The sequence below is a fragment of the Leptodactylus fuscus genome, chromosome 1, assembly GCF_031893055.1.
Source record: "Leptodactylus fuscus isolate aLepFus1 chromosome 1, aLepFus1.hap2, whole genome shotgun sequence".
NCBI classification, from domain to species: Eukaryota; Metazoa; Chordata; class Amphibia; order Anura; family Leptodactylidae; genus Leptodactylus; species Leptodactylus fuscus.
Genome location: NC_134265.1, coordinates 144,332,313 through 144,356,006, shown reverse-complemented (window position 1 = coordinate 144,356,006; position 23,694 = coordinate 144,332,313). Strand labels below are relative to the sequence as shown.

The following is a 23,694-nucleotide window of genomic DNA, read 5'->3' as shown; positions in this document are numbered from 1 at the left end:
GTGGTTAGCAGTGTATTTCTGCCGCCGCTCCAATGTCTGAGAGATGGTGGGTTGTTGTAAAGAAACGCCTGATGGTGCCTTTGATGGTGCAGGAGAAGGAGATAAGACAGGACCAGGGGAGGATGAGGTAGAAGTCAACAAAGTGGCGGAGGCAGATGAAGTGGTGTCCTGGCTCGTCCTCTGGAGTGCATCGCCAGCACAGTCAGCAGTGGCAGTGGCAGAGGCAGAGGCAGTGGCAGAGGCAGTGGCAGTGGCGTGAACGGCAGGCGGCCTTTGTCCTGCCGTTGCTGCCTGCCACTGATTCCAGTGCTTGGATTCCAAATGACGGCGCATTGAAGTGGTGGACAGGTTGCTCTTCTCAGAGCCCCTAATCAATTTCGAGAGGCAAATTGTGCAGACAACACTATATCTGTCCTCGGCGCATTCCTTGAAAAAACTCCACACCTTCGAGAAACGTGCCCTCGAGGTGGGAGTTTTTCGGGGCTGGGTACGAACTGGAACATCTTGGGAGATTCCGGGTGTGGCCTGGCTTCGCCTAAGCTGCTGACCTCTGCCTCTGCCTCTAGCTACCCTTTTTGGTGCTGCACCTGCCTCAACATCCACACTACTTTCCCCGCTTGACATCCCCCCTGTCCAGGTCGGGTCAGTGTCCTCATCATCCACCACTTCCTCTTCCAACTCCTGTCTCATCTCCTCCTCCCGCACAATGCGCCGGTCAACTGGATGCCCTGACGGCAACTGCGTCACATCATCGTCGATGAGGGTGGGTTGCTGGTCATCCACCACCAAATCGAACGGAGATGGAGGAGACTCTAGTGTTTGAGCATCTGGACACAGATGCTCCTCTGTTAGGTTCGTGGAATCGTGACGTGGAGAGGCAGGTTGAGGGACAATGAAAGGAGCGGAGAACAGCTCTGGGGAGCAGGGACAGTTTGGGTTATTGTTCTGTAAAGCTTCGGAATTTTGGGAGGAAGGAAGACAAGACTGTTGGGTAATAGGAGGAGAGGAGGCAGAGTCTGACTGGCTGCTGGACAATGTGCTGTAAGCGTTCTCTGACAGCCATTGCAAGACCTGTTCCTGGTTCTCGGGCCTACTAAGGTTTGTACCCTGCAGTTTAGTTAATGTGGCAAGCAACCCTGGCACTGTGGAGTGGCGCAATGCTTGCTGCCCCACAGGAGTAGGCACGGGACGCCCTGTGGCTTCACTGCTACCTTGCTCCCCAGAACCATTCCCCCGACCTCGCCCACGGCCTCGTCCACGTCCCTTTCCGGGAGCCTTGCGCATTTTGAATTCCTAGTTAGAAATTGGCACTGTATACCAGTAGTAAAAATTGTGGGTGCACGTAACCCCAATATATTCTTTGAATTCCCAGTCAGACACTGGCACTATATGGCAGTAGCAAGAAATGAGGGTATTTGTATTCCCAATATATTCTTTGAATTCCCTGTCAGACAATGGCACTGTATACCAGTAGTAAAAATTGTGGGTGCACGTAACCCCAATATATTCTTTGAATTCCCAGTCAGACACTGGCACTATATGGCAGTAGCAAGAAATGAGGGTATTTGTATTCCCAATATATTCTTTGAATTCCCAGTCAGACAATGGCACTGTATACCAGTAGTAAAAATTGTGGGTGCACGTAACCCCAATATATTCTATGAATTCCCAGTCAGACACTGGCACTATATGGCAGTAGCAAGAAATGAGGGTATTTGTATTCCCAATATATTCTTTGAATTCCCAGTCAGACAATGGCACTGTATACCAGTAGTAAAAATTGTGGGTGCACGTAACCCCAATATATTCTTTGAATTCCCAGTCAGACACTGGCACTATATGGCAGTAGCAAGAAATGAGGGTATTTATAACCCCAATATATTCTTTGAATTCCCAGTCAGACAATGGCACTGTATACCAGTAGTAAAAATTGTGGGTGCACGTAACCCCAATATATTCTTTGAATTACCAGTCAGAAACTGGCACTATATGGCAGTAGCAAGAAATGAGGGTATTTGTATTCCCAATATATTCTTTGAATTCCCAGTCAGACACTGGCACTATATGGCAGTAGCAAGAAATGAGGGTATTTGTATTCCCAATATATTCTTTGAATTCCCAGTCAGACAATGGCACTGTATACCAGTAGTAAAAATTGTGGGTGCACGTAACCCCAATATATTCTTTGAATTACCAGTCAGAAACTGGCACTATATGGCAGTAGCAAGAAATGAGGGTATTTATAACCCCAATATATTCTTTGAATTCCCAGTCAGACAATGGCACTGTATACCAGTAGTAAAAATTGTGGGTGCACGTAACCCCAATATATTCTTTGAATTCCCAGTCAGACACTGGCACTATATGGCAGTAGCAAGAAATGAGGGTATTTGTATTCCCAATATATTCTTTGAATTCCCAGTCAGACAATGGCACTGTATACCAGTAGTAAAAATTGTGGGTGCACGTAACCCCAATATATTCTTTGAATTACCAGTCGGAAACTGGCACTATATGGCAGTAGCAAGAAATGAGGGTATTTATAACCCCAATATATTCTTTGAATTCCCAGTCAGACAATGGCACTGTATACCAGTAGTAAAAATTGTGGGTGCACGTAACCCCAATATATTCTTTGAATTACCAGTCAGAAACTGGCACTATATGGCAGTAGCAAGAAATGAGGGTATTTATAACCCCAATATATTCTTTGAATTCCCAGTCAGACAATGGCACTGTATACCAGTAGTAAAAATTGTGGGTGCACGTAACCCCAATATATTCTTTGAATTCCCAGTCAGACACTGGCACTATATGGCAGTAGCAAGAAATGAGGGTATTTGTATTCCCAATATATTCTTTGAATTCCCAGTCAGACAATGGCACTGTATACCAGTAGTAAAAATTGTGGGTGCACGTAACCCCAATATATTCTTTGAATTACCAGTCAGAAACTGGCACTATATGGCAGTAGCAAGAAATGAGGGTATTTGTATTCCCAATATATTCTTTGAATTCCCAGTCAGACACTGGCACTATATGGCAGTAGCAAGAAATGAGGGTATTTGTATTCCCAATATATTCTTTGAATTCCCAGTCAGACAATGGCACTGTATACCAGTAGTAAAAATTGTGGGTGCACGTAACCCCAATATATTCTTTGAATTCCCAGTCAGACACTGGCACTATATGGCAGTAGCAAGAAATGAGGGTATTTGTATTCCCAATATATTCTTTGAATTCCCAGTCAGACAATGGCACTGTATACCAGTAGTAAAAATTGTGGGTGCACGTAACCCCAATATATTCTTTGAATTCCCAGTCAGACACTGGCACTATATGGCAGTAGCAAGAAATGAGGGTATTTGTATTCCCAATATATTCTTTGAATTCCCAGTCAGACAATGGCACTGTATACCAGTAGTAAAAATTGTGGGTGCACGTAACCCCAATATATTCTTTGAATTCCCAGTCAGACACTGGCACTATATGGCAGTAGCAAGAAATGAGGGTATTTGTATTCCCAATATATTCTTTGAATTCCCAGTCAGACAATGGCACTGTATACCAGTAGTAAAAATTGTGGGTGCACGTAACCCCAATATATTCTTTGAATTACCAGTCAGAAACTGGCACTATATGGCAGTAGCAAGAAATGAGGGTATTTGTATTCCCAATATATTCTTTGAATTCCCAGTCAGACACTGGCACTATATGGCAGTAGCAAGAAATGAGGGTATTTGTATTCCCAATATATTCTTTGAATTCCCAGTCAGACAATGGCACTGTATACCAGTAGTAAAAATTGTGGGTGCACGTAACCCCAATATATTCTTTGAATTACCAGTCAGAAACTGGCACTATATGGCAGTAGCAAGAAATGAGGGTATTTATAACCCCAATATATTCTTTGAATTCCCAGTCAGACAATGGCACTGTATACCAGTAGTAAAAATTGTGGGTGCACGTAACCCCAATATATTCTTTGAATTCCCAGTCAGACACTGGCACTATATGGCAGTAGCAAGAAATGAGGGTATTTGTATTCCCAATATATTCTTTGAATTCCCAGTCAGACAATGGCACTGTATACCAGTAGTAAAAATTGTGGGTGCACGTAACCCCAATATATTCTTTGAATTACCAGTCGGAAACTGGCACTATATGGCAGTAGCAAGAAATGAGGGTATTTATAACCCCAATATATTCTTTGAATTCCCAGTCAGACAATGGCACTGTATACCAGTAGTAAAAATTGTGGGTGCACGTAACCCCAATATATTCTTTGAATTACCAGTCAGAAACTGGCACTATATGGCAGTAGCAAGAAATGAGGGTATTTATAACCCCAATATATTCTTTGAATTCCCAGTCAGACAATGGCACTGTATACCAGTAGTAAAAATTGTGGGTGCACGTAACCCCAATATATTCTTTGAATTCCCAGTCAGACACTGGCACTATATGGCAGTAGCAAGAAATGAGGGTATTTGTATTCCCAATATATTCTTTGAATTCCCAGTCAGACAATGGCACTGTATACCAGTAGTAAAAATTGTGGGTGCACGTAACCCCAATATATTCTTTGAATTACCAGTCAGAAACTGGCACTATATGGCAGTAGCAAGAAATGAGGGTATTTGTATTCCCAATATATTCTTTGAATTCCCAGTCAGACACTGGCACTATATGGCAGTAGCAAGAAATGAGGGTATTTGTATTCCCAATATATTCTTTGAATTCCCAGTCAGACAATGGCACTGTATACCAGTAGTAAAAATTGTGGGTGCACGTAACCCCAATATATTCTTTGAATTCCCAGTCAGACACTGGCACTATATGGCAGTAGCAAGAAATGAGGGTATTTGTATTCCCAATATATTCTTTGAATTCCCAGTCAGACAATGGCACTGTATACCAGTAGTAAAAATTGTGGGTGCACGTAACCCCAATATATTCTTTGAATTCCCAGTCAGACACTGGCACTATATGGCAGTAGCAAGAAATGAGGGTATTTGTATTCCCAATATATTCTTTGAATTCCCAGTCAGACAATGGCACTGTATACCAGTAGTAAAAATTGTGGGTGCACGTAACCCCAATATATTCTTTGAATTCCCAGTCAGACACTGGCACTATATGGCAGTAGCAAGAAATGAGGGTATTTGTATTCCCAATATATTCTTTGAATTCCCAGTCAGACAATGGCACTGTATACCAGTAGTAAAAATTGTGGGTGCACGTAACCCCAATATATTCTTTGAATTACCAGTCAGAAACTGGCACTATATGGCAGTAGCAAGAAATGAGGGTATTTGTATTCCCAATATATTCTTTGAATTCCCAGTCAGACACTGGCACTATATGGCAGTAGCAAGAAATGAGGGTATTTGTATTCCCAATATATTCTTTGAATTCCCAGTCAGACAATGGCACTGTATACCAGTAGTAAAAATTGTGGGTGCACGTAACCCCAATATATTCTTTGAATTACCAGTCAGAAACTGGCACTATATGGCAGTAGCAAGAAATGAGGGTATTTATAACCCCAATATATTCTTTGAATTCCCAGTCAGACAATGGCACTGTATACCAGTAGTAAAAATTGTGGGTGCACGTAACCCCAATATATTCTTTGAATTCCCAGTCAGACACTGGCACTATATGGCAGTAGCAAGAAATGAGGGTATTTGTATTCCCAATATATTCTTTGAATTCCCAGTCAGACAATGGCACTGTATACCAGTAGTAAAAATTGTGGGTGCACGTAACCCCAATATATTCTTTGAATTCCCAGTCAGACACTGGCACTATATGGCAGTAGCAAGAAATGAGGGTATTTGTATTCCCAATATATTCTTTGAATTCCCAGTCAGACAATGGCACTATATACCAGTAGTAAAAATTGTGGGTGCACGTAACCCCAATATATTCTTTGAATTACCAGTCAGAAACTGGCACTATATGGCAGTAGCAAGAAATGAGGGTATTTGTATTCCCAATATATTCTTTGAATTCCCAGTCAGACACTGGCACTATATGGCAGTAGCAAGAAATGAGGGTATTTGTATTCCCAATATATTCTTTGAATTCCCAGTCAGACAATGGCACTGTATACCAGTAGTAAAAATTGTGGGTGCACATAACCCCAATATATTCTTTGAATTACCAGTCAGAAACTGGCACTATATGGCAGTAGCAAGAAATGAGGGTATTTATAACCCCAATATATTCTTTGAATTCCCAGTCAGACAATGGCACTGTATACCAGTAGTAAAAATTGTGGGTGCACGTAACCCCAATATATTCTTTGAATTCCCAGTCAGACACTGGCACTATATGGCAGTAGCAAGAAATGAGGGTATTTGTATTCCCAATATATTCTTTGAATTCCCAGTCAGACAATGGCACTGTATACCAGTAGTAAAAATTGTGGGTGCACGTAACCCCAATATATTCTTTGAATTCCCAGTCAGACACTGGCACTATATGGCAGAAGCAAGAAATGAGGGTATTTATAACCCCAATATATTCTTTGAATTCCCAGTCAGACAATGGCACTGTATACCAGTAGTAAAAATTGTGGGTGCACGTAACCCCAATATATTCTTTGAATTACCAGTCAGAAACTGGCACTATATGGCAGTAGCAAGAATTGAGGGTATTTGTATTCCCAATATATTCTTTGAATTCCCAGTCAGACACTGGCACTATATGGCAGTAGCAAGAAATGAGGGTATTTGTATTCCCAATATATTCTTTGAATTCCCAGTCAGACAATGGCACTGTATACCAGTAGTAAAAATTGTGGGTGCACGTAACCCCAATATATTCTTTGAATTACCAGTCAGAAACTGGCACTATATGGCAGTAGCAAGAAATGAGGGTATTTATAACCCCAATATATTCTTTGAATTCCCAGTCAGACAATGGCACTGTATACCAGTAGTAAAAATTGTGGGTGCACGTAACCCCAATATATTCTTTGAATTCCCAGTCAGACACTGGCACTATATGGCAGTAGCAAGAAATGAGGGTATTTGTATTCCCAATATATTCTTTGAATTCCCAGTCAGACAATGGCACTGTATACCAGTAGTAAAAATTGTGGGTGCACGTAACCCCAATATATTCTTTGAATTACCAGTCAGAAACTGGCACTATATGGCAGTAGCAAGAAATGAGGGTATTTATAACCCCAATATATTCTTTGAATTCCCAGTCAGACAATGGCACTGTATACCAGTAGTAAAAATTGTGGGTGCACGTAACCCCAATATATTCTTTGAATTCCCAGTCAGACACTGGCACTATATGGCAGTAGCAAGAAATGAGGGTATTTGTATTCCCAATATATTCTTTGAATTCCCAGTCAGACAATGGCACTGTATACCAGTAGTAAAAATTGTGGGTGCACGTAACCCCAATATATTCTTTGAATTACCAGTCAGAAACTGGCACTATATGGCAGTAGCAAGAAATGAGGGTATTTGTATTCCCAATATATTCTTTGAATTCCCAGTCAGACACTGGCACTATATGGCAGTAGCAAGAAATGAGGGTATTTGTATTCCCAATATATTCTTTGAATTCCCAGTCAGACAATGGCACTGTATACCAGTAGTAAAAATTGTGGGTGCACGTAACCCCAATATATTCTTTGAATTACCAGTCAGAAACTGGCACTATATGGCAGTAGCAAGAAATGAGGGTATTTATAACCCCAATATATTCTTTGAATTCCCAGTCAGACAATGGCACTGTATACCAGTAGTAAAAATTGTGGGTGCACGTAACCCCAATATATTCTTTGAATTCCCAGTCAGACACTGGCACTATATGGCAGTAGCAAGAAATGAGGGTATTTGTATTCCCAATATATTCTTTGAATTCCCAGTCAGACAATGGCACTGTATACCAGTAGTAAAAATTGTGGGTGCACGTAACCCCAATATATTCTTTGAATTACCAGTCAGAAACTGGCACTATATGGCAGTAGCAAGAAATGAGGGTATTTATAACCCCAATATATTCTTTGAATTCCCAGTCAGACAATGGCACTGTATACCAGTAGTAAAAATTGTGGGTGCACGTAACCCCAATATATTCTTTGAATTCCCAGTCAGACACTGGCACTATATGGCAGTAGCAAGAAATGAGGGTATTTGTATTCCCAATATATTCTTTGAATTCCCAGTCAGACAATGGCACTGTATACCAGTAGTAAAAATTGTGGGTGCACGTAACCCCAATATATTCTTTGAATTACCAGTCAGAAACTGGCACTATATGGCAGTAGCAAGAAATGAGGGTATTTGTATTCCCAATATATTCTTTGAATTCCCAGTCAGACACTGGCACTATATGGCAGTAGCAAGAAATGAGGGTATTTGTATTCCCAATATATTCTTTGAATTCCCAGTCAGACAATGGCACTGTATACCAGTAGTAAAAATTGTGGGTGCACGTAACCCCAATATATTCTTTGAATTACCAGTCAGAAACTGGCACTATATGGCAGTAGCAAGAAATGAGGGTATTTATAACCCCAATATATTCTTTGAATTCCCAGTCAGACAATGGCACTGTATACCAGTAGTAAAAATTGTGGGTGCACGTAACCCCAATATATTCTTTGAATTCCCAGTCAGACACTGGCACTATATGGCAGTAGCAAGAAATGAGGGTATTTGTATTCCCAATATATTCTTTGAATTCCCAGTCAGACAATGGCACTGTATACCAGTAGTAAAAATTGTGGGTGCACGTAACCCCAATATATTCTTTGAATTCCCAGTCAGACACTGGCACTATATGGCAGTAGCAAGAAATGAGGGTATTTGTATTCCCAATATATTCTTTGAATTCCCAGTCAGACAATGGCACTGTATACCAGTAGTAAAAATTGTGGGTGCACGTAACCCCAATATATTCTTTGAATTCCCAGTCAGACACTGGCACTATATGGCAGTAGCAAGAAATGAGGGTATTTGTATTCCCAATATATTCTTTGAATTCCCAGTCAGACAATGGCACTGTATACCAGTAGTAAAAATTGTGGGTGTATATAGCCCCAATTCTATTGCTAGGGGACTTGCAGGGTATTTCTGGGGTGAAGGTGGGGGGGCACACCGTTGGAACGGGTATCGGGGTATATATCGGGTATACGGGAATACACTGACAGTGTATTCCATTCAGGATCCTGGGAAAGCTGGGTTGCGGCGATTGAGCCCGTCAGTGCCACGTTACACTGACAAGCTTCTCCCTGGAATTTAGCTCTTATAAGAGCTGTTGGTTGTCTTCTCCTTCCTATCCTAGCCTGTCCCTGCCTACCCAGAATCTAAGCCCTAGCTAGCTGGACGGAAACCTCCGTCCTCGGTGAATTGCAAGCTCAGAATGACGCGAACCTGGGCGGCGCTGTTCTTTTAAATTAGAGGTCACATGTTTTCGGCAGCCAATGGGTTTTGCCTACTTTTCTCAACGTCACCGGTGTCGTAGTTCCTGTCCCACCTACCCTGCGCTGTTATTGGAGCAAAAAAGGCGCCAGGGAAGGTGGGAGGGGAATCGAGTAATGGCGCACTTTACCACGCGGTGTTCGATTCGATTCGAACATGCCGAACAGCCTAATATCCGATCGAACATGAGTTCGATAGAACACTGTTCGCTCATCTCTATTTGCTATATTGATGACTGAATTGTCTTTTCTCCATACATTATAAAACTCCACTAGTCCTTTCTACAATTCCAGGAAAGAATACATCACTTTCTTGTAATGATCACACACACAGATGTATCATGCATTAACTGCAGTATGTCAGCAGGAAAAACAACATTAAGCTATACGCAGTACCTTGTAGTGCTTCTTCCAATGTCTCCAAATATGCCTCTGTTACTATGGACTCCATAGAATGGAATTTTGATATTTTATTATTTTGCAAATTAAGTTAAAATGGCTTTTACTTTGCAGCTTGGGCGTCTCTCCATGCTGCAAATTTCTAAAACTCTTAAAGAGGACCTTTCACCACTTCCAACAATTCCAGCTCTTTACATCATTTAATAATCCCTGCTCCACAGATTCTGGCACAGATGGATTTTTTTTCTAGCCCCTACTGATCCCAAGCAATTATTGCTGTTAGTTTTGGTGCCTGTCAGGAGGGCGGTGTCAGGCAGGAGCAGACAAGGGGTGTGATTCTGAGCTCTGACAGCAGCAGCCTCTGTTTGAAGCTCTGAATCATACACCCCTGTCTGACTCTGCCCTTCTGACATTACAAAGCTTAAATAGCACATCGGGCACAAAAACTAAATGTGCTTGTTGCACAAGAATGCTGGGGCTACAGAGAAAATCCCAACTGTACTGGAATCAGTGGAGCAGCTCCTATTGAAAGATACTAGGGACTTGAATGAGTGGAGGTGGTGAAAGGTTTTTTGTAACACATTGCTGGTGTGATAATGAAAAATCATGTTAACGAATGTTACATCTGTATAACCATACAAGATTGACTGTAAGGGGTAGGCTCACAGCTGCGCTCGTCGTCCAGTTTGTGCAACCCAGCCGGTTTCCATCTTCTGCCTCACGAAACTAGACAGGAGACGGAAACCTGGCGGTCAGTTTTCAAACCCATTCACTTGAATGGGTTTGCAAAGGTAACTGCCCGTGTGTATCTTCTGTCTGTCCGCAGGGAAACCATTTTTCCCCAAGTCGGACATGCAGGATTTTGTATCCGGTTAAAAAAAATGTTTTCCCCACGGATAGGCAGAAGACGCACACGGTTGGTCACCTTTACAAATCCATTCAAGTGAATGGGTTTGAAAAGTGACAGCCGGGTATCTGTCTCCTGTCCAGTTTCACGAGGCAGAAGACAGAAACTGGCCGGATTGCACAAACTGGACGTTGAGCGCAGGTGTGAACCGGCCCTAAGAGTTCCTTTTTTCCCAACCTGAACAGTGCCAATGTTCTTCTCCACGTGAGGTACTACACAAGTCAGCCCATCCAGACTAAGTGTCACATTGCAAACTGGTCCTCCCAACGATGAGAAAAATGGACTGAAAGTCCCCCTGTACCCTCCTCATGAATAAAGTGCCAGTGAGCTGCTAACTGCTATGGGGCTACGGCCATTATAATCTCTTGAAGCCTCCTAGCAGTGAATGGAGCGCACTAGAGCTCCATTCACAGGAAGAATGCAAAGGGACTTTTAGTTCCTTGGTGACCTGATCTCTGGGGGACCTAGTGATTTGACCCCCAACAATGTGAATAGGGCATAAGTGTCTGTAATGATACAACCACTTTAAGCTACTTGTTATTCTCAAAATGTGAATATTAAACAATACTTCTGACGCTAGGGTCACACTAGCATTGGACTGTCATTTTTCCAGTCCACTGGAGGATCAGAACAACAGACAGGTGGACCGCTGAAACCGCAGACACATATGGATCCTGGCGAACCTCAGTGACTATAAACATGTCCGTTGTTTTAAAACTGAAAGTGCCAGGTGAAAAAGTCATTTGCAGATTTCAGGTAGACACTATGACGGCGTCTGCTGATGCAAAATACGATGCAGATGTGAACATAGTCGTAGATTCCAGTTATAAACAAGCTATTCTGGAAATGGAAAGACTTCGTATTTTCCCTCAGTTCTAATTAAACTTATGTAAAAAATATTCAGACCTGTGAAGTGACAAGCTCTAGGACAGCAAGTGAATTTGTCATCTAAAAAATATGCCAGGTCACTGCAGAATGACAATAGAAGAAAATGTTCTATGCAAGAATAAAGTCAAATATTTTGACAATCAACCATAAAAATAAGTTATTACATTACCTTGCAACCTTGCAGCTGGACTCGATCAGATCATTCTCGATATCCAGGAGGCTTGGAGGCAGGCTGAATTCCATGGGAGAGGTCAGCCTTTTTAAGCGAAGTAATCCCACGCAGAATTTGGCACCCATCTCTTCAAGCTCTTTTGTCCCAATCTGCAAGCCCTAGAGCAAAAAGAAATGTGTTTCACTTCAAGTACATGGAAAAAAGATAATCTGTAACAGCTAATAACTCACTTCTTAAGCTATTGATCTAGTAATTCATATACAGCTTTACCAACCAAATTAAAAAAATACTCTGAGGTGCAAAACAATTATATGAAGACTTGATGTCATGGCTTAAAACTCTACTCCAATACAAACTGTACTCCAAAACATTAACTGCAGTATGTCAGCAGGAAAAACAACATTAAGCTATACGCAGTACCTTGTAGTGCTTCTTCCAATGTTTCCAAATATGCCTCTGTTACTATGGACTCTATTGCTGAGAATTGGAGTCCATAGTTGGAGTCCTAAAATCTTAAAGAGGTCATCTCTACAGATTCAAGTCTTGGAAAGGTTTACAATATCACAAGTAAGACTGGGTAATGTGACCCAACAAGAGCACTCATTTTTAACATATGGAAGTAATGTTTTAAACTTCAGACTGTATCTTAAAGGGTCATTCCAACCAGAAGCAGGTTACTTATATACAAGACTATAGTGCTAAGTGCTATAACGGTGGTGTCTGACCACTGAGACAACCAACGACCCTTGAAGTTATTTGTCAGTGTTATAAACTTTGAGTGAAGTAGTAGAACGTGAGCTCTACTAGCTCTCCTGCCAATGCTCTTCCAACTGGGGGGGATAAATAGGGAATGTCCATTGGTGAAGGTCTCAGTGACTGCAGCCCTTCAGGAAATAACTGATGAATATTTTTGGCTCAAAGGCATCTTAAAGCCTTGATAGACTTACCTGAATTTGTAATGCTATCCTCTATCCATGGAATAGGGGGAATCATGCTGGTCAGTGGGCGTCCAAGCAATGAGACATCCACAGATCACAAGCATAGGGAATAGGGGATAACATTAAAACATGACCAACTCCTTTTAGTTAAGAGCAGCAAAACCTCTAGGTTTAGTAAAACTGAATAGTCATGCCAAACAAAATGGACAAAGGGATGTTACTTCATGTGAAGAGTATTCCCAGAAACCACTGAAATATTTGGGAGAACTCGCTAGTAACTGTTCAAGACCCCTGTAGTGTCACTGCAGAGATGAAACAGGTTATCTGTCAGAGGGGAATGCACATTGTACAAATTATAGTCAACTTAGGGGGCTTTCACACCTGCATCACACTCCAGTTTTGCCGGGGATGAAGATGGAAACCCGGCGGAATGCACAAACCGGACACCGGGCGCAAGTGTGAACCACCCCTTAGTTTTATGTACACTGGAAGACATAATGTTGACATAGTTCACATATCGCTACACTATCTACTCCAGAGTAATCACTTTTTTACCATTACTATTTTTTTTTTTCTTACTAGTCCTGGGATGTACATCGGCTAACTCTGGTGGTTCCCACTTGAGTGAATGGAGGGACAGAATTCATTTTCAACCACTTGCTCCAATAAAAGGTTTTTCTTATAAACCATAACCATAATTAAATTTGTAGACAAATAAAATGTAAACATTTTTAAAAATATAAATAAATTTAAAAGTTCTAAAGATTTTCTGGAATAATCTTAGTGGTGACATTCTCTTGTTTTGCTCCGTTGCCATTAGATACAACCACAAATGCTGGATCTTTCTTCCACTAGTCTGACACTTCCGCTGGTCTGACTCAGATAACCAGCCATGATTGATAAACTAAAAAAAAGCAAAAAATACAGCCCACTCACTTAACAGAGAATGTCTCTGGTGGTGAACCAATCACCATGAAAATGCAGTACATGTTATAAAGGAGGAGGAACTGAACTGACTGATATATAGTTTTGTTGGGATAGATTCAGTATTAAGTTGTCATTTATTCATTTAGAACTTTACTCTATGCTCAGAAAAGGTGATTGAATAAAGTAGACGGTTCTATCAGTGATTGACACCGCTCCGAGCATCACTGTGCCTGCGGAAATAACTATCGCTCTATCAGATGAACAAAATGTTCACCAATCACCAGCAATACATGGCTACATTAAAATCAATTAATGTGAATGTGGCTATTCACAAGTCTTATTGTTGTCTTCTTCCACAGATTCCCTAATACATTCAAAACTATGGGAGAGCTGTGAAAAATGTTACTTTCTCGTAGCCTTTTTGCACTCCATCACTGATAGAACCGCCTCCTTGACTCAATTATTCTTTATAAACAGATAAAGAGCATAGACATAAATTAATAAATTACAAGTTATACAAAATCTTCTCCTACAACTCTAAGTGTACATTCACATGTAGGAATTTGCCCCCAAATCTGCAGCACATTCTGCCCTGAATCTGCCTCCCATTGCTCTTACCGCAGATTTCACAGTTTAGGACTCACTCCTGATTAGGCCCATGTCCTGCATTGGTAACTTGTCGTATTTAGACTGTAGCCAAATATGGCAGCAGAAAATGAAGAAGAATTTCTCTTCATTTTCCGCTGTGTGAACATAGGCTAAATACCAATATACTGCTAGTAAACTTCTGCTTACGCATTTCAAGGCTAAACACCTCATAGTCATTGCGTTTAGCCTCGGAACGCAAAAGCAGACGTTTACCTCTAGTCTTCTTCATGGCCTTTTTAATATGAGGATTAAAAGTTACAATTTTTTTTAGAAGTTTTTTTGTTGCTGGATTCCACACTTTTTGTGCTTTTCCTGGCATCAAACATCATGGATAAACAGGAATAACAATACAAAGGTGAGCTGTATTTTTCTTTTCTTTGGTTATTCATTCTGTAACATGGCACCTGCAGATTATACGGAATGTTTTATCACATTTAGGCTAAAGCCCGACGTGGCGGAAATGCAGCTTTTCTTGTTGCAGAATTTGTTGCGGTTTTTTTTTAGCCAAGGTCAGGAATGGATTGAGCAGAAGGTAGAAGGTAGAAGTGTAAGAACCTCTTCTATATTTCCCATTCCCTTTGTGGCCATTCTTAGCTTTGGCCAAAAAAAAAAAAAAAAAACGCAACAAAATCTGCAACAAAAAAAAAGCTGCGTTTCCGCAATGTGGGACCTCAGCCTAAAGATGTTTGTTTGTGGAAGACCCCATGTAAAATTGGAGGGCAAAACAACCCAGATCTTCTAATTGTCGGGAGTTCTAGTGTTGGAATTCCTACCCATCAGCAAGTTACCCCTTATCTTTGTTACTGGAATATTCCATTAACTCTTCATTGCATAAACAATTATGTTTTTCCACCTTTATTTAAAGGATAGTAACAAACCCCACATTCAGTGTCAGCACCTATATATGTTATATATAACATATATATGTTATTTCCCTAATTCCCCGCAAACAGGTCCCGTAACTACTTGTTCTTGACCCAAGTGTTTTAAACAAGTAGGTTTTAACTTACGAGACTTCATTTCAGACAAGAAGGATGGTGCATCAATCACATGACCGCTTCGACTATTATCAAGAAATCAATGTGCTAGAAGGACAATAATTTATCTCTGTCAAATCTAAAACCACTTAGCGGCTATGAAGATATACAAAGGTAATATTATGTAATGCAAAGTGTAACATAAACCTGGACCATCTAGCGAAAATAATGAGTTACGTCAACATTTCTATAGAAATTGTATCATTGTATACCAGTCAATAACCTAATAAATGGAAGAACTAAATAAAACTAAAAAAAACCATAAATCAAATCCTATAAATCACCGTAAAAAATAACTTTGGTGTGATAAGCACTATAATTTTTAAAGACTCATGCTGTAAGGCTGTAAATCTCCTCATCTTTACATCAGCATTTCTGTAACAAACAAAAATGGAGGAGGACCTCTGCTGGCCAGTCTAGGAAAAAAAAGACAATACAGCGAAAGAATCTATCACAAATTTGTATTAGAAAAGGAAGATTGTTTTAAAGGGTAAGTCCATTTTCAGACAAATTAAGGCTATTGTTTGTATAATGAAAAGTTACATAATTTTCATTTCCTGTATCAATTCCTCATGGAATTCTCGATCTCTGCTTGCTGTGGCTCATTCAGATTACTTCAAGTGGATAAAAAGTACATGGTCATGTGATGTACAGTCTATGGTCATGTGACCAGCATACAGATTCATAGTTCATGATTAGACAGTGCTCCGATTACTATGCTGTGACTATAACAAGCTATGCACCTGTGTGTCCATCATGGATGACCATGGACCATATATGACATGACCACAGACCATATATCACATGACCATGGACTGATTTTTGTCCACTGGGCGTAAGCAGAACGAATGACAGCAAACAGAGATCTAGAACACCATGAGGAATATAGAAAGACTATTAGAAAAAAATTGTATAACATTTCATTATACAAACAATAACATTTGCTGAAACTGGAGAAGCCCCTTAAAGAGGACCTTTCATCAGATCGGGCACAGGCAGTTTTATAAGCTGATCGGCTTTCCCGATCTGTGCCCTGGGTAAAGCGCTATCGGTCCCGGCACCGTAGCGCTTTACAGTCAGAAGGGCGTTCCTGACAGTTAGCCAGGTATGTCCTTCTCCACAGCAGCGCCTATTGCACTGTACTGTGTGAGCGGGGAGGAACGTCCCCTCCCCTCTTGATAATACTCGTCTATGGACGAGCTGTGTGAGCGGAGGGAAGGGGCGTTCCTCCCCACTCACACTGTACAGTGCGATAGGCGCTGCTGTGGAGAAGGACATACCTGGCTAACTGTCAGAAACGGCCTTTTGACTGTAAAGAACTACAGTACCGGGACCGATAGCGCTTTACCCAGGGCACAGATCGGGAAAGCCGACAGTGTGCTGAATTCAGCGCACTGTCAGCTTTCCAGCAGTATATAGAACTGCCTGTGCCCAATCTGATGAAAGGTCCTCTTTAAGGACTGTAATACACTGCTCAATCATTGGGCCAGTTATCAAGATGATTCATTCACAAGAATGCTTGTTCCCAATAATTAGCCAGTGTAAGAGTAACCACATACGATGAGACCAGTACCAGCACTATTATGGCACCATCTTTAGCAAGACAGTCTATTTTGTCTGGCCCACTGAGAAGAATGTCCCTGTCCCAATAATGCAAGACATTAATAAGGACTAGAGATGAGCGAACAGTGTTCTATCGAACTCATGTTCGATCGGATATTAGGCTGTTCGGCATGTTCGAATCGAATCGAACACCGCGTGGTAAAGTGCGCCATTACTCGATTCCCCTCCCACCTTCCCTGGCGCCTTTTTTGCTCCAATAACAGCGCAGGGTAGGTGGGACAGGAACTACGACACCGGTGACGTTGAAAAAAGTAGGCAAAACCCATTGGCTGCCGAAAACATGTGACCTCTAATTTAAAAAGAACAGCGACGCCCATCTTCGCGTCATTCTGAGCTTGCAATTCACCGGGGACGGAGGTTTCCGTCCAGTTAGCTAGGGCTTAGATTCTGGGTAGGCAGGGACAGGCTAGGATAGGAAGGAGAAGACAACCAACAGCTCTTATAAGAGCTAAATTCCAGGGAGAAGCTTGTCAGTGTAACGTGGCACTGACGGGCTCAATCGCCGCAACCCAGCTTTCCGCGGATCCTGAATGGAATACACTGACAGTGTATTCCCGTATACCCGATATATACCCCCGATACCCGTTCCAACAGTGTGCCCCCCCACCTTCACCCCAGAAATACCCTGCAAGTCCCCTAGCAATAGAATTGGGGCTATATACACCCACTATTTTTGCTACTGCCATATAGTGCCATTGTCTCACTGGGAATTCAAAGAATATATTGGGCTTACATATAACTTCAATTCCAGGGAGAAGCTTGTCAGTGTAACGTGGCACTGACGGGCTCAATCGCCGCAACCCAGCTTTCCCAGGATCCTGAATGGAACACACTGACAGTGTATTCCCGTATACCCCATATATACACCCCAAATCCCCGTTCCAACGGTGTGCCCCCCCACCTTCACCTCAGAAATACCCTGCAAGTCCCCTAGCAATAGAATTGGGGCTATATACACCCACTATTTTTGCTACTGGTATATAGTGCCATTGTCTGACTGGGAATTCAAAGAATATATTGGGGTTACAAATACCCTCATTTCTTGCTACTGCCATATAGTGCCAGTTTCTGACTGGTAATTCAAAGAATATATTGGGGTTACGTGCACCCACAATTTTTGCTACTGGTATATAGTGCCATTGTCTCACTGGGAATTCAAAGAATATATTGGGGTTACGTGCACCCACAATTTTTGCTACTGGTATATAGTGCCATTGTCTGACTGGGAATTCAAAGAATATATTGGGGTTACAAATACCCTCATTTCTTGCTACTGGTATATAGTGCCATTGTCTGACTGGGAATTCAAAGAATATATTGGGGTTACAAATACCCTCATTTCTTGCTACTGGTATATAGTGCCATTGTCTGACTGGGAATTCAAAGAATATATTGGGGTTACAAATACCCTCATTTCTTGCTACTGCCATATAGTGCCATTGTCTGACTGGTAATTCAAAGAATATATTGGGGTTACGTGCACCCACAATTTTTGCTACTGGTATATAGTGCCAATTTCTAACTGGGAATTCAAAATGCGCAAGGCTTGGAACAGTCTTGTCCTCCTTCCTCCCAAAATTCCCAAGCTTCACAGAACAATAACCCCAACTGTCCCTGCTCCCCAGAGCTGTTCTCCGCTCCTTTCATTGTCCCTCAACCTGCCTCTCCACGTCACAATTCCACGAACCTAACAGAGGAGCATCTGTGTCCAGATGCTCAAACACTAGAGTCTCCTCCATCTCCGTTCGATTTGGTGGTGGATGACCAGCAACCCACCCTCATCGACGATGATGTGACGCAGTTGCCGTCAGGGCATCCAGTTGACCGGCGCATTGTGCGGGAGGAGGAGATGAGACAGGAGTTGGAAGAGGAAGTGGTGGATGATGAGGACACTGACCCGACCTGGACAGGGGGGATGTCAAGCGGGGAAAGTAGTGTGGATGTTGAGGCAGGTGCAGCACCAAAAAGGGTAGCTAGAGGCAGAGGCAGAGGTCAGCAGCTTAGGCGAAGCCAGGCCACACCCGGAATCTCCCAAGATGTTCCAGTTCGTACCCAGCCCCGAAAAACTCCCACCTCGAGGGCACGTTTCTCGAAGGTGTGGAGTTTTTTCAAGGAATGCGCCGAGGACAGATATAGTGTTGTCTGCACAATTTGCCTCTCGAAATTGATTAGGGGCTCTGAGAAGAGCAACCTGTCCACCACTTCAATGCGCCGTCATTTGGAATCCAAGCACTGGAATCAGTGGCAGGCAGCAACGGCAGGACAAAGGCCGCCTGCCGTTCACGCCACTGCCACTGCCTCTGCCACTGATGACTGTGCTGGCGATGCACTCCAGAGGACGAGCCAGGACACCACTTCATCTGCCTCCGCCACTTTGTTGACTTCTCCCTCATCCTCCCCTGTTCCTGTCTTATCTCCTTCTCCTGCACCATCAAAGGCACCATCAGGCGCTTCTTTACAACAACCCACCATCTCTCTGACATTGGAGCGGCGGCAGAAATACACTGCTAACCACCCACACGCGCAAGCCTTGAACGCCAACATCGCTAAACTGCTGGCCCAGGAGATGTTGGCGTTCCGGCTTGTTGAAACTCCCGCCTTCCTGGACCTGATGGCAACTGCGGCACCTCGCTATGCCGTCCCTAGCCGTCACTACTTCTCCCGGTGTGCCGTCCCCGCCTTGCACCAGCACATGTCACTCAACATCAGGCGGGCCCTTAGTTCCGCGCTTTGCACAAAGGTCCACTTGACCACCGACGTGTGGACAAGTGCATGCGGACAGGGACGCTACATTTCACTGACGGCACACTGGGTGAATGTAGTTGAGGCTGGGACTGCTTCCCAAACTGGCCCGGTGTACCTCGTCTCCCCGCGTAACATTCCTGGCAGGGACACGAGAAGAACACCCCCCTCCTCCTCCTCCTCTACCGCCTCCTCCTCCGCCACCGCCTCCTCCTCCGCCACCGCCTCCTCCTCCGCTGTTAGATTGACCCCAGCTACGAGTTGGAAACGTTGCAGCACTGGCGTTGGTAGACGTCAGCAGGCTGTGCTGAAGCTGATCAGCTTGGGGGACAGACAGCACACTGCCTCCGAGGTGAGGGATGCCCTCCTCGATGAGACGGCAATATGGTTTGAGCCGCTGCACCTGGGCCCAGGCATGGTCGTTTGTGATAACGGCCGGAACCTGGTAGCAGCTCTGGAGCTTGCCGGACTCCAACATGTTCCATGCCTGGCCCACGTCTTCAACCTAGTGGTGCAACGTTTCCTAAAGAGCTACCCCAATGTTCCAGAGCTACTGGTGAAAGTGCGGCGCATGTGCGCCCACTTTCGCAAGTCGACAGTAGCCGCTGCTAGCTTAAAATCTCTCCAGCAACGCCTGCATGTGCCACAACACCGGCTTTTGTGCGATGTCCCCACACGCTGGAACTCAACGTTTCAGATGTTGAATAGAGTGGTTGAGCAGCAGAGACCTTTGATGGAATACCAGCTACAAAACCCTAGGGTGCCACAAAGTCAGCTGCCTCAGTTTCACATCCATGAGTGGCCATGGATGAGAGACCTTTGTGACATCCTGCGGGACTTTGAGGAGTCCACAAGGAGGGTGAGCTCTGAGGATGCGATGGTGAGCCTTACAATCCCGCTCTTGTGTGTTCTGAGAGAATCCCTGATTGACATCAGGGATAACTCAGATCACACAGAGGAGTTAGGGATAGCATCCGATCCATCACAGCTGGAGAGTAGGTCCACACATCTGTCCGCTTCACTGCGTTTAATGGAGGAGGAGGAGGAGGAGGAGGAGGAGGAGGAGGAGGAGGAAGAAGAGTTGTCCGATGATGTGATGGTGATACAGGAGGCTTCCGGGCAACTTCGAATCGTCCCATTGTTGCAGCGCGGATGGGTAGACATGGAGGATGAGGAGGAAATGGAGATTGAACTTTCCGGTGGGGCCAGAGGAGTCATGCCAACTAACACTGTGGCAGACATGGCTGAGTTCATGTTGGGGTGCTTTACAACAGACAAGCGTATTGTCAAAATCATGGAGGACAACCAGTACTGGATCTTTGCTATCCTTGACCCCCGGTATAAAAACAACATCTCGGCTTTTATTCCGGTAGAGGGGAGGGCCAATCGCATCAATGCTTGCCACAGGCAATTGGTGCAGAATATGATGGAGATGTTTCCAGCATGTGACGTTGGCGGCAGGGAGGGCAGTTCCTCCAGTAGGCAACCAAGTTCTCACCGGTCCACACAAACGAGGGGCACACTGTCTAAGGTCTGGGACACCTTGATGGCACCCCCTCGCCAAAGTGCCGCCACGGAGGGTCCTAGTGTCACCAGGCGTGAGAAGTATAGGCGCATGTTGCGGGAATACCTTTCCGACCACAGCCCTGTCCTCTCCGACCCCTCTGCGCCCTACACGTATTGGGTGTCGAAGTTGGACCTGTGGCTTGAACTTGCCCTATATGCCTTGGAGGTGCTGTCCTGTCCTGCCGCCAGCGTCCTATCTGAGAGGGTGTTCAGTGCAGCCGGTGGCATCATCACTGACAAGCACACCCGTCTGTCAGCTGAGAGTGCCGACCGGCTCACTTTGATAAAAATGAACCACCACTGGATAGAGCCTTCATTTTTGTGCCCACCTGTGTAAAGCACCCCAACATGAAACTCCATGTCTGTACTCAATCTCTCCAATTCCTCCGCATCCTCATACTCATCCACCATAAGCGTTGCACAATTCTGCTAATACTAGGCTCCCTCCACCCTGATTTCCCCCAACTCTGCTGGTTAGAGGCTCCCTCCACCCGGATTTCCACCAACTCTGCTGGTTAGAGGCTCCCTCCACCCTGCTTTCCCACAACTCTGCTGGTTAGAGGCTCCCTCCACCCTGCTTTCCCACAACTCTGCTGGTTAGAGGCTCCCTCCACCCTGCTTTCCCACAACTCTGCTGGTTAGAGGCTCCCTCCACCCTGATTTCCACCAACTCTGCTGGTTAGAGGCTCCCTCCACCCTGCTTTCCCACAACTCTGCTGGTTAGAGGCTCCCTCCACCCTGATTTCCACCAACTCTGCTGGTTAGAGGCTCCCTCCACCATGAATTGGTCCAAACTGGGCTGTTTAGAGGCTCCCTCCACCATGAATTGGTCCAAACTGGGGTTTTTAGAGGCTCCCTCCACCATGAATTGGTCCAAACTGGGGTTTTTAGAGGCTCCCTCCACCATGAATTGGTCCAAACTGGGGTTTTTAGAGGCTCCCTCCACCATGAATTGGTCCAAACTGGGGTTTTTAGAGGCTCCCTCCACCATGAATTGGTCCAAACTGGGCTGTTTAGAGGCTCCCTCCACCATGAATTGGTCCAAACTGGGGTTTTTAGAGGCTCCCTCCACCATGAATTGGTCCAAACTGGGGTTTTTAGAGGCTCCCTCCACCATGAATTGGTCCAAACTGGGGTTTTTAGAGGCTCCCTCCACCATGAATTGGTCCAAACTGGGGTTTTTAGAGGCTCCCTCCACCATGAATTGGTCCAAACTGGGGTTTTTAGAGGCTCCCTCCACCATGAATTGGTCCAAACTGGGGTTTTTAGAGGCTCCCTCCACCATGAATTTGCCCAAACTGGGCTGTTTAGAGGCTCCCTCCACCATGAATTTGCCCAAACTGGGCTGTTTAGAGGCTCCCTCCACCATGAATTGGTCCAAACTGGGGTTTTTAGAGGCTCCCTCCACCATGAATTTGCCCAAACTGGGCTGTTTTAGAGGCTCCCTCCACCATGAATTGGTCCAAACTGGGGTTTTTAGAGGCTCCCTCCACCATGAATTGGTCCAAACTGGGGTTTTTAGAGGCTCCCTCCACCATGAATTGGTCCAAACTGGGCTGTTTAGAGGCTCCCTCCACCATGAATTGGTCCAAACTGGGGTTTTTAGAGGCTCCCTCCACTATGAATTGGTCCAAACTGGGGTTTTTAGAGGCTCCCTCCACCATGAATTTGCCCAAACTGGGCTGTTTAGAGGTTCCCTCCACCATGAATTGGTCCAAACTGGGGTTTTTAGAGGCTCCCTCCACCATGAATTTGCCCAAACTGGGCTAGTTAGAGGCTCCCTCCACCATGAATTGGTCCAAACTGGGGTTTTTAGAGGCTCCCTCCACCATGAATTTGCCCAAACTGGGCTGTTTAGAGGCTCCCTCCACCATGAATTTGCCCAAACTGGGCTGTTTTAGAGGCTCCCTCCACCATGAATTGGTCCAAACTGGGGTTTTTAGAGGCTCCCTCCACCATGAATTGGTCCAAACTGGGGTTTTTAAAGGCTCCCTCCACCATGAAATTGCCCAAACTGGGCTGTTTAGAGGCTCCCTCCACCATGAATTTGCCCAAACTGGGCTGTTTAGAGGCTCCCTCCACCATGAATTGGTCCAAACTGGGGTTTTTAGAGGCTCCCTCCACCATGAATTGGTCCAAACTGGGGGGTTTTAGAGGCTCCCTCCACCATGAATTTGCCCAAACTGGGCTGTTTAGAGGCTCCCTCCATCATGAATTGGTCCAAACTGGGGTTTTTAGAGGCTCCCTCCACCATGAATTGGTCCAAACTGGGGTTTTTAGAGGCTCCCTCCACCATGAATTGGTCCAAACTGGGGTTTTTAGAGGCTCCCTCCACCATGAATTGGTCCAAACTGGGGTTTTTAGAGGCTCAATCCACTCTGATTTTCAAAACA

The 23,694-nt window shown here is 44.2% G+C and overlaps 1 protein-coding gene across 1 annotated transcript in view; it reads right to left on the bottom strand.

Annotated features, from left to right (window-relative positions):
• Positions 1-23,694, bottom strand: part of AGTPBP1 (ATP/GTP binding carboxypeptidase 1) — a 136,955-nt gene that overhangs the window by 23,684 nt on the left and 89,577 nt on the right. Inside the window, exon 25 of the mRNA XM_075278003.1 lies at positions 11,818-11,978. Within this exon, the coding sequence (XP_075134104.1) occupies positions 11,818-11,978 (161 nt within the window). The remainder of the gene's footprint in view (positions 1-11,817; positions 11,979-23,694) is intronic.